Source organism: Rattus norvegicus, chromosome X (assembly GCF_036323735.1).
Source record: "Rattus norvegicus strain BN/NHsdMcwi chromosome X, GRCr8, whole genome shotgun sequence".
In the NCBI taxonomy this organism is placed as follows: Eukaryota; Metazoa; Chordata; class Mammalia; order Rodentia; family Muridae; genus Rattus; species Rattus norvegicus.
Genome location: NC_086039.1, coordinates 120,979,965 through 120,991,604, shown reverse-complemented (window position 1 = coordinate 120,991,604; position 11,640 = coordinate 120,979,965). Strand labels below are relative to the sequence as shown.

The 11,640-nt window shown below is 39.9% G+C and overlaps 1 protein-coding gene across 2 annotated transcripts; it reads right to left on the bottom strand.

The window, feature by feature from the left end:
- Positions 1 to 831: 831 nt before the first annotated feature.
- Positions 832 to 11,612, bottom strand: Ube2a (ubiquitin-conjugating enzyme E2A). Of its 2 annotated transcripts, NM_001013933.1 has the most exons (7): positions 11,340 to 11,521; positions 11,109 to 11,189; positions 10,702 to 10,727; positions 5,219 to 5,248; positions 3,323 to 3,412; positions 2,361 to 2,449; positions 832 to 2,043 (listed from the first exon to the last, which is right to left on the bottom strand). In NM_001013933.1, exons 1-7 carry the CDS (start codon positions 11,381 to 11,383, stop codon positions 1,915 to 1,917), a joined length of 489 nt encoding a protein of 162 aa, NP_001013955.1. In that variant the 5' UTR covers positions 11,384 to 11,521; the 3' UTR covers positions 832 to 1,914. The 2 variants fall into 2 exon arrangements, with proteins under 2 accessions (NP_001013955.1, XP_006257508.1); XM_006257446.5 differs by lacking the exon at positions 5,219 to 5,248 and having other exon boundaries at positions 11,340 to 11,612.
- Positions 11,613 to 11,640: the final 28 nt, after the last annotated feature.

The following is an 11,640-nucleotide window of genomic DNA, read 5'->3' as shown; positions in this document are numbered from 1 at the left end:
GTTGCAGTGTTAAAAGTTTATTCTTTTTTTAAGATTTATTTATTTATGTATATGTATACACTGTCAGACACTTCAGAGGAGGGCATCAGATCCTATTACAGATGGTTGTGAGCCACCATGTGGTTGCTGGGAATTGAACTCAGAACCTCTGGAAGAGCAATCGGTGCTCTTAACCACTGAGCCATCTTTCCAGCTCCCAAGTTTATTCTTTTTATGCATGTGTTGTATGTGCCTTCCTGAGTGGATGTTTGTGCACCATCTGAGTGCAGTACCCATGGAGGCTAGAAGGTGGTGTCAGATCCCCTTAGGACTAGAGTCAGTAGTTGTCCTAGAAACTGGAACAGGGTCCTGTGGAAAAACAGCAAATTTTCTTAGCCACTGAGCTGTCTCTCCAATTGTCCCCTACCTTCCAATTATTTTCCTCTGATACAGGGTCTCATTATGTAACTGGTTGGCCTCAAATGTCTGCTGGGATTACAGGCACAAACACGCCCCACTAAGCTAGAGGTCTGTTAACAGGTAGATTGCCAAAATCAACAAGTTAGAGTTTGGTCTCTGAGGATACTAGTGAAATAACTATTATCATTTCATGCTTTCTCTTGCCTACAATATATACCAAATTAATTTATACCAAAATGTTTGAAAAGCATTAATTCTGTGACTGAAAAGTTGAAAAAAGGTTTTCTAACAGTACTGGCTATCTATTCCCAGGAAGCAGGTGGGTTTTTTTGGTTTTTTTTTTTTTTTTTTTTGCTTTTGTTGTACTCATTTTAAAAAGGGAAGATAAATAGATAAGAATCCCTTAAAAAGTTAATAAAAATGTGAACTAAATTTTAAGGTTATTTTTTTTATTTACAACTTTTGAAAATGTACAGTTTTTACATGGGTTACTTGTGCAAAGTTAGAAGTGCTATAAATGCATAATAGATTAACAATTAAAATATATTAGACAAAACATTTACAAGCCTTGCCCCATACTGTATATTTAAAAGTGTAAATATCCAAAGAAAAACTGCAGATATGGGCATTAGAAGGTTCTCAAAACACTGAAAGCATGCAGCATTAACTCTGGATCTGAATGGGAAAAGTTTGCAAGATATGCTCCCTTCCTTGAATCATAAAAAGGAAAGTTTATTTAGGGCAACATTGCTCCTTTAAGAGAATAGAGGATCTTCAGTTTTTCCTAACTAAAAAAAAAAGAGTCTAGTCCTGTTCTCACACCTCTTTATAAAAAGCAAAAAACTCTGAAGGCCAGGATTCTGAAACATAACGAGCTTACACTATGAATATCTTGCAAAAAGTGGACTGTGTCAGTTATTAAAATTGCTTCAGTTTGTTAGCTGGGTCTTTAGCAGTCTCCTTGCTACCAGTAAGTACCATCTTGTAATTCATATTGCCTACAAATGAGTATAGGATTTTTCAGCTTTCCTTCCCCTTTCAAATTGTGTTTATATGGATACATTCCTGTTTTCTTTAGGTCATATTCTAACTACATTCTTTGCCAAATCAAACACAAGGGAAGGACTGGTCAGGATGAAACACAGCAGCAATCATTTTGTTACAAATAACATCCTGGTCACCAGACTATACGTAACATTTTATCTTCTTAAAAGCTTAGTATAAAAAGTACAGTAACCTGATAACCGCTTTGAGGCTGGAGATGAGATACGACAAAGGGACGTATGCAGTTGTAATGTTTGCAAGTAACCCAGGTACAGTACATTGGATTTCAAATAGTATCTCTGATGCTCCACAGGAGGACAGAAAGGGGAAGAAAAACTTGCCAAGGGAAGACAGAAACAGCACAACAGCTATTTTGTTTTTAATAAAGTAAATGTAATGAATTAGGAATAAGGTGATAAATGCATCAATATACATTTTTCTTATGGCCAGCCTCTTCTGCTCTACCCTGAGTCAACAGTCACGCCAGCTTTGTTCTACTATTGCAGAAACACGCTTTTCATATTCCCGCTTGTTCTCCTGGTACAGCTGGGCAGCCTGGCTGTTTGCTGGACTATTGGGATTAGGTTCATCCAATAGAGACTACAGAGAAAAGACACAAATGTGAGTTCCTCAATGCAACAAGACCAAAAATTGTTGAGAACAAACGGTTGTTTGATCAGTTGGTGATAGCACACCTGCCCCAAATAGTTAATTTTTCCATCTTCTACATACTAACTTTAACTGCCAGGAGCTCAGGCACCTGTACATACACATATTTCCTGGTGACCTGGAATTTAATGGCCTAATCCCTTTTTCTCATACAATAAGCTTCGCCCCCAAATTTTAAAGGTCAAAACAATCACTAACGTAAAAACATGGAAGACCATAATCACATTAAAGAAAATTTTAAAAATCACCTGTATGGATGTTAAAATGGAAGACACATCATAGGTTGGACTCCAACGGTTCTGAAGTATATCCAGACATATACTACCATCTGCATAGACTAAGAACACAGAGGTTGTTATGTTATAAGACTACTAAAGTTTAAACATATTCAAGACAAAAATACTCAAGAATACTTTGCTTTTGACGTTTAAAGATTCCTACTTAACTGTTTAAAAAGGTATCAATCATTACTAGGGATATAAAGTGATCAGAAAATAATAAACGGCAAATAAGTGGAAGGCAGAATTTATTTTAAAGAAACAGCTCTTCTGTTCAGGACATCATATGTTTTCCAGTGGTTATCCTAACCACTGGAATCATAGAAAATTCAGCCCATCAAATCTGAAAACTATATATTCTATTTATAATATCTTAGCATTCACAAAGTTTTATTTTGGCATAAATACAGAAGTCTTAACACCATGAAAAAATTATCAAAATTACAAAAAAAGTAAAAGTCAGAATCCCATAGACTGCTAGCACTTTTCCAACAAAGTGTGCCAGGTCCTTCAACAGAATCGGGTGTTGTATGGGTCTCGGGTGGGACCACAATATGTATACAAAATGTTCCATGGTAATTCTGATTTGCACCTGTAAGTTGAACAATAACTTTCTGAATGCTAACGAAGATAATTGCAATACACAATTATCCTAATTTGACTTTTCATTAAACAGAACCCCCAATATTTTTGTTTACTAAGTAACAAAGACCACAAAGCCAGCAGATTGTTAAGACTCTAAGCAAAGGATGATACCATCCACTTGCATTTCTAGGACTAAGAACAAAGATAGTAAAAGACTATGAACAAATTCATTTCAAGAGACAGGAAGATACCTAAGAAAATACTCAAGTACTACACAAAAGCCACAAAAGTATGTGGAATACCACTGAAAAAGCACTGTAGGACCTTAAAACATTGAAAGTACTTACCGTTAGGGTGGAACATCTTAGACACAAATCTAACAGTAGGTGGTTTATTTGGATATTCTTCAGTGAATTCAATTGTAAGTTTAAATGTTCCTGTAGTAAAAAGGGGGGAGGGGAGACATTTTATCACTTTTTTCATATGTACTTTTTTTAATACTAACTGATTTTTTTAAATATTAAATGAGATAACATAAAGACAGGGAGATGGTATAGAGGAGAGAGATTAGTTAAACACATTTCTAGGAACGGTTCTAAGAACCACCCCCAAAAGTGGTTTAGTTATTTTTCCATTATTCTCCAAACTTAAAGACAGTCACCATAAACAAAATTGCTGTTTGCTGTATGCTAGTCACTATGCACTTTGAAAATATCCTTCCTTCAAAATTACAAGGAACACAGATAAAAACATTGGTTTCTTTTCATGTAATAATAGTAAAAACTTAGTTGAACTTAAACCAGAACAAACTTTGCAGTGTCTCTTAAAACTCTCAAGTTTGGCGGGGTTGGGGACTTAGCTCAGTGGTAGAGCGCTTGCCTAGGAAGCGCAAGGCCCTGGGTTCGGTCCCCAGCTCGGGGGGGGGGGGGGGGGGAAGAACCAAGAAAAAAAAAAAACCTCTCAAGTTTGACTCACAAAGTACTTCACTAAAACACCAGTACAATCATTGACTCACAAAGTACTTCACTAAAACACCAGTACAATCATTCATACTAATGAAGGGGATAAAAAAATGATTTTAAAATTACATTTGGTTTATACTGAATTAATGGCTCCTACAAATTTATCTTTAATGATACTTTAAATATGCCATCCTAAGGTTAGCTGGAGGCCCTAATGCATACTAGGTTACAGATACTTCGGGTATCATTCAAGAATTGTAGGCTGAGGCTAGAGAGATAGCTCAGTGGTTCAGAGTACTGACTGCTCTTCCAGAGGTCCTGAGTTCAATTCCCAGCAACCACACGGTGGCTCACGACCATCTGTAATGGGATCTGATGCCCTCTTCTGGGGTGTCTGAAGACAGCTGTAGTGTACTCACATACATTAAATAAATAAATCTTTAAAAAAAGAATTGTAGGCTGTTGTAAAGTGAGAAGAGAGTATGCATCCTGTAAATTGTCATTTTTAATTGTGCTTTTTAGGTTTAGGAAAGCAATTAGGTTTTTTTTCCGACTGAAATCTCTTCAAGTAAACTCAAGAATCAGTTATGCGTCCTTATGAGATGGCTAAGTGATTGCCAAGCATCTCTGAAACCCAGATACAGATGAAAAGAACATATTCTCGTACTTGGCCTCAGACCTCCACAAGCACATTCTGACATGCATAGAAACACATCATATACAATATAGAATGATATAAAAGAATCAGGCCAGGTGGTGGTTGTGCACACCTTTAATCCCAGCACTATGGATACAGAGGCAGTCAGGTCTCTCTGAGTATAAAGCCAGCCTGGTCTACAGAGTAAGTTCTAGGACAGCCAGGGCTACACAGAGAAAACACCTTGAAAAATTTGTGTCTGTGTCCATGCATATATATGAATCAGAAATTATCTGATTAGTTTGAGTGGGTATTACTATGGCTCATTTAATAAATTATTGCTATGAAGAAGCCTACACTTTAGGTAGAGTATAACTTATTACTAGTTCCTTTAAAGCTAGCAATTTGTCTCCTGCTGCCTTTCATTAATAGGTTTATTTCTACTTAAAGAATACTACTATATCTGATGCATAACAGTATCAAAACTTTGACCTTGCTATGAATGAGTCACAAAATTCCAGAATCATTTAAAATACAATAGTTTAAAATACAATATCTATGAAGATGGGTAAGTAGGTAAAGGCGCTAAGCCTGAAAACTTGAATTTGATTCCCAGAATCCATGAAGTCAAAGGAGAAAACTACCAAGTTGTCCTGTGGTTTCCACATGTGTACCTACAAGCATACAGAAAATAAATAAATGTAAAAAAGGAAGGAAATGCTACAAAGCAAAACACACACACACACACACACACACACACACACACACACACACACACACACGAAGGGATAGGGGAAGAAAGAATTGCTTAAAAAACAACAACAACAACAAGGGCCTGGGATTGTAGCTCAATAAAAAGCATTTTGTTTAGCTTGTTCCAGGCCCTGGGTTACATACATAGAACCACAAACAGAGAAGTAAACAAGATGTAAAACACTGAATAGTACATTTCCCAACTACTGTTACTTTAGAAACTGTTTTACTCTGAAGGCCATATATAGCTAGTGTATAAAGAAGGAAAGGGAACAAAGTTAAGGAATGGGCATCAGAGCACGCGTATGCTTATGATCTCCTGCTTATAGTTTTCCTTTTTGTTGTTTGAGACAGGGTCTCTATGTGGCCCTGGCTACCCTGGAACTCCCTACATAGACCAGGCTGGGCTTGAACTCATACTCATCTACCTCTGCCCCTGAGTGCTAGGAGTAAAGGTGCATGCTGCTACACCCAGGAATCTTCCTCTTCTTGAGAAGTAAAGCACAGTCCTTCCTTTACAATACTGTAATGCAAATGGAAATAGTAGACCATATTCAAATACTTAGAATTCTCTTATGTATAAACAGATTAGTGATAAAATCTCACTAAATTATAGGTAATGGATTTATGACCAAGAAGCTGCTCTAAAACTAGGAAGCCTTAACAGCACACAGAGACCCCAGCTACTCTTAGCTGAACCTTCATTGAATGTGGTACCCAAAGAGAGTAAAGCAATACACAAGGAAAGCAACTGCAAACACACCACAATGGCTCTCAGAGTACAAGCTCAAGGCTAAGTTCCTGGCACATACATGGAGGCTCAGGAGATCCCATGCCCTCTTCTAGCCTCCACGGGCAACAGACTTACACATGGTGCACAGACATGTGGTAAAACATACAGGTATCACTGATTGTATGTAAACCTCAAGTTTTGGATGTGCAAAAGAAGGCTAATAATTAGTATCCACTGTGACACTGCTGTAAGGCTTAAATGTGGCAGATGAGTATAGTCATAGTCATAATGTTCCCCATAAATGAACAATTACTTTAGCTATAATTCTGCCTCATATATCTAGAGCTGGCTGAATGAGAGAAAAATACAAACTCTAAACTTTACTACCAGTCAGAAGTACACAACTAAATTCAGATATTAAGCAACACTCATTTCCTGTCACAGAGCAAACACTTAAGATTAAGTATATATGTGGCCAGCTCAAATTCCTTGGCTGAAGCCCTCTGCTTGTGAAGCCATAACTTTGTCCTGGAAAAGCAACAGGAGTCTTAACCTAGCTACTACTGAGCGAATCTAATCTTTGTAAAAGTTTTAGCTATCTTCAGAAGTGAAATGTGTTTTTGTTCACTTGATTTAGAAATTAAGACTTACCCAAATCTTATTCAATATATACATTTAAAAGACATTTCTTTCAGATACATTAAGTAAGGGGAGCCTCTTCAGTAGAACCCTCAATGCAATTTATGAGATCTAAACAAATGTTAAGGCAATTTTAAAAATCATAGGCTATTAAACAATTTCAAACTAGCGCTCACCTTCAGAGGGCTAGGCTTCAAAATAATGAAAGGTGGGGCTGGGGATTTAGCTCAGTGGTAGAGCGCTTACCTAGGAAGCGCAAGGCCCTGGGTTCGGTCCCCAGCTCCGAAAAAAAAGAACCAAAAAAAAAAAAAAAAACAAAATAATGAAAGGTTAACACTCATCATTGTTGTGTGAAATCTTTACTGGTTTTTACTAATTTTTTTTAAAACTTCCTGAGGAGGTCAAAATGTTTTAAGTATCAACACAAATACACACGGAGGCCAGAAAAAATGTGTTAAATGTCTAGTATATGGCAATAAAGACTGATATAGTTGAATTGATGAATATAAGTTCTGCCTAAAGACATAACATAGATTAAATGTCTTTGAAAGTGAAGTTAAGAGTTAGACTTGATGGCCTATGTGACAACAAATACCTCTAATTCTAGCATTTGGGACAGGGAAGCAAGAGGATCAGGAATTCAAGGTCATCCTCAGCTACATATTTAATTTGAAGCCAGCCTGGATTACAAGAGACCCTGTCTTAACACACATACACACACACACACAGAAAAAGTTCTTAACCCTTTCTGCTCATGTTTCTTGTCATTTGACTAACTTTTCCTGGAGAAAAAGCAAATTTATATGGACTTAATTTTGTTTTGGTGACTGAAAATTCATCATCACTCTAGTGGACTTTAAGAGATACCTTTTTAGGGGTTGGGGATTTAGCTCAGTGGTAGAGCGCTTGCCTAGGAAGCGCAAGGCCCTGGGTTCGGTCCCCAGCTCCGAAAAAAAAAGAACCAAAAAAAAAAAAAAAAGAGATACCTTTTTAAAAGGAAAAGATACACACACTCAAATTCTTTAGATCACATATATCATAAAAAGTGACTACAATTATCCCACTCAGTAATTTTGAACATGATAAGAAATATATCCCATAATTTTTGTATTTAAGTTATATGCCTTTAATTCCAGCACTCAGGAGGCAGAGGCAGGTAGATCTATGAGTTCCAGGCCAGCCAAGGCTGCAAAGAAACCCTGTCTCAAAAAACAAATTTTTCTTTGCATCAGATTTCCTCTTCTTAACTAGGATCTGGTTCAGAAACAACTACCAAGAAATAAAGAAAAGTTGTGTGAGGGCTTTTAATTTGGAAACACATTTGTGATAGCAAATCAGCTGTTATTTATTTCTACCAAATCTCTTCCCTAATTATAAATTCTCCGAAAGTAATTAGAAGTAATGAAAAAAAGGCCAGGATTGGCTTTTGCTAGTGAGAGCTCTAAACAGCTGAGGAAGCAATCCATGTATACTAGACTGTTTTACAGAATCAGAGACAGATACTGTCATTTAGCTTAACTCCTTTCAGCAATGCCATGTTAGAGATAGATACACACCATCAAAATCAACACCAGTAATGTCAAAGGCAACAATACAGGAAGATAATGGAGTCTACAAGTACCTTTTCAAATGATACTACTTTAAATATCAGGAGCACTCTTGAAATCTTAAGTAGCCAGACTTTAGCAAAATGATGTGCTATTAATAAGCTGTGCCTAAGATAAAACAGTCTGAGCAAAATGGGGGTGTGTGTGAAAGTAAAGCCCATTATTGCTGAAGTGGTTTACACCAGCGGTTCTCAACCTGTGGGTTGTGACCCCTTGGGGGTGTGCTGAATGACCCTTTCACATGGGGTCACCTAAGACCATTGGAAAACACATTTATTTATATTACAATCCATAACAGTAGCAAAATTGCAGTTCTGAAGTAGTAACAAAAATAATTTTATGGTTGGGGGTCACCACAATATAAGGTAATGTATTAAAAGGATGCAGCATCAGGAAGGTTGAGAAGCACTGAACTACATATAAAACTTATCTATAAAGACTTAGCGGGGCTGGGGATTTAGCTCAGTGGTAGAGCGCTTAACTAGGAAGCTCAAGGCCCTGGGTTCGGTCCCCAGCTCCGAAAAAAAAAGAACCAAAAAAAAAAAAAAAAAAAAGACTTGGCACAACCTTTGATTCTAGAATTTTCAAGACACAGGCAGATGGATCTCTTGAGTAGAGTGCCAGGATAGCCAAGGCTACACAAAGAAACCTTGTCTCAAAAAACAAAACTATATATATCTCGATATAGTAGAGAAAAGTTAAGTCTAATTAGCTCTTTCACTGACTAGCTCTTACATTAAATTCACCAAAGTTGTGTGCCCTAGAATCACTCAGTCCTCTGTCATTTCTTTTTATTGCGGCAGGTAACATTTACCTAACCAGTGAGATAGAGTAAAAGCTAACAGTATTCTAGTAACTATCAATGGTTTCCAAAGACTATCTTAAGTATTTGAGACAAATTCCAGACGAGGCTGATTTTGACTTACCTCACAGCGTTTGGTTACTAGCAGTAAGTAAAAGCAGTCTGAGTCAGCAACATATATAAGAAGTAGTTTTAGGGGGTTGGGGGATTTAGCTCAGTGGTAGAGCGCTTGCCTAGGAAGCGCAAGGCCCTGGGTTCGGTCCCCAGCTCCGAAAAAAAGAACCAAAAAAAAAAGTAGTTTTAGAAATGTTTCTGTTATCACCTTCAAACTGAAGGTGAATGTGTCTATGTATCTGTGCACATTCGTATGTTACTAAAATACCCCCAATTCCAGAGAATTTCATGAACTCAGAAAGTTCTAATCATCCTTTAAGTGAATTAAACCTTTAAAAGGTTCAACCCCCCCCCACACACACACACACAATTTGGTTTATGCATATAAAACTGTATCACTGACCATTTTGATTCTGCTATTGTAGTCATTCAAGACATTACCAAATAGGTAATGGGACTGGAGTAAGGCTTTACATAGACTTGTTATAGTACCTATTTCAACTGCACAGGAATCTGTAATTATGTCAAATTAGAAGGGGGCTTTTTCTTTGTTGCTTTATTTTTGAGACAAGGATTCACTATGTAACTCTGGCTGGCCTGAAATTACAGTAAGCCAGACTAGTCTCAAACTCATAGAGAGCTGCCTGCCTCTGCCTGCTCTGCCTTCCAAGCGCAAAACTTAATGGCATAAGACTCCACGGCAGCATTCAATATATCAAATTTTGAAGAGACCTTAACGTGTGTTTTTAAAAGTTAAGCCTAACTCGTTTGTTATGCACCTCTTGATACAAACTCAACATTCAAGTAGGCTGGACACTGGGTACTACTGTGAGACAAATCTCAATTCTGAAGTTGCTTTGAGATTACCAATTAGAAGATCTAAACGAAAGCACACACTGTAAATGAATTTAAAATCAAGGAACAACATTATACTGAAATTAAGTATGTAAGAACATCTTTAAAGAAGTGAGGCTGATGTGCCTTCTGAATCATATTGTTGAAGCCAGGGAATTGTATGTCAGGGAATCTTGCAAGCATTCATTCAGCCCTCAACAGAGCACACACTAAGTACTGCTGAACACACTTCTTGCCCTCGGGATGGAACGCATAGTGAACCAGATGGTCTCTGGTGGACCGGTTTTATATTGAATTATCTCCGTGGGGGCTAAAGTTAGCAGAAACACTGCTCGAACCTCCAAAATCCTGAATACCAGCACTGTGGCACTTCTTTTAAAAAGTGACTACTTTCACCCAGGATATATTAAACGGAGGGGGAAAAAAACCCAGAAAAGTGCAGTTTTAGTTAAGCATAGGACCATCCAGAACAACCTGCCACACACTGAATTTCACTTGAGCCTTTGGTGGGCAGAAGAGGCAGGGCAAAGCTGCTTCTTTAAGCTGGGGATGCTTGCTGATGCCAGGGACCCCCTTCTCCCTGGTGAGTAGGCTCCTGAAAGGTGGGCTAAGAAACTCTCTTACCATCCTCAAATGGGGTCCCTTCGGGCCTGCAACACAGGAAAACAAAAACAAGAACCGGTTAGTACCAGCCAAGGGGGTCCACACCTTCCCGCAGCCTCTGAAGAGGCGGCTCTGTCAAGGTCTCCCATCCCTGCCCTCCGTCCAGCACAGCTGTCCGGTGTTAGGGAAGCCACCCCTGTCCCCTCGGGGCTCTGGAGGCAGCGCAGGCCGCCACCGCTCCCCACCCCGCCCCCCTAGAACCCCAAACGGTTCCCCTGGCAGCGAGAACGGAGCTAATCGAGGCAGAGGCTCCGGGGAGGCGCCTAGGCCCAAACAACCCCAACTATCTTCCCCTTTCCCCCCGCGGCTCATCGAGGGGCCGGCCCCGGTCCCCTGAGTCCCCGGCGAGGGCCGGACCGCAGACTCACCCAAAAATGACCGCGTTCCAAACCATTATGTTGTTCTCCGACGGGGCTCCACTCACTCCAGCCGGAGGATCCTCTTGTAACCTTCAGAAACACACAGCGGCTCCCCTCAGCCCCGGGACTCGCGGCCGGCCCCCCTCACCACCACACCCGGAGCCGTTCCGTTTCGGGATCCGCCCTGTGCCCCGGGCAAGCAGCCCCCTCAAGCGCCTTTCCCTAACCGACGCCGGTTACCTCTTGAAGTCCCTCATGAGGCGGCGCCGGGCCGGGGTCGACATGGCTTTAGCAGGGTCAGAGGTAGGGCATATACCAGGGTCCGCGGTCCCTGAGGAAGCGGAGGAAGCCGAAGCCGAGGGAGCACCGAGAGGAACAGCACTACCTCTCCGAAGCCGAGGGTCGGTCTGGCGCCGGCTAAGCACCACCCCTGAGTAGACGGGGGCCGAACCAACCTGAGGAGAACGCGCGGGTGGGGTGGGGGGGAACGCCTTACGCCGGGCGGACTGTACCAAGTCGGCTACGGGGCGGGGGAGGACCA

What these genes read in the sequence shown, in the direction of transcription:
- Ube2a (NM_001013933.1), bottom strand. Translation starts at nt 11,383, where the DNA reads ATGTCGACCCCGGCCCGGCGCCGCCTCATGAGGGACTTCAAGAG. An exon ending in TAAGATGTTCCACCCTAACG is followed by an intron (nt 2,450 to 3,322) that starts GTAAGTACTTTC and finishes CTGTGTTCTTAG; the next exon opens with TCTATGCAGATGGTAGTATA. An exon ending in CCATTTTAACATCCATACAG is followed by an intron (nt 2,044 to 2,360) that starts GTGATTTTTAAA and finishes TTTTCTCTGTAG; the next exon opens with TCTCTATTGGATGAACCTAA.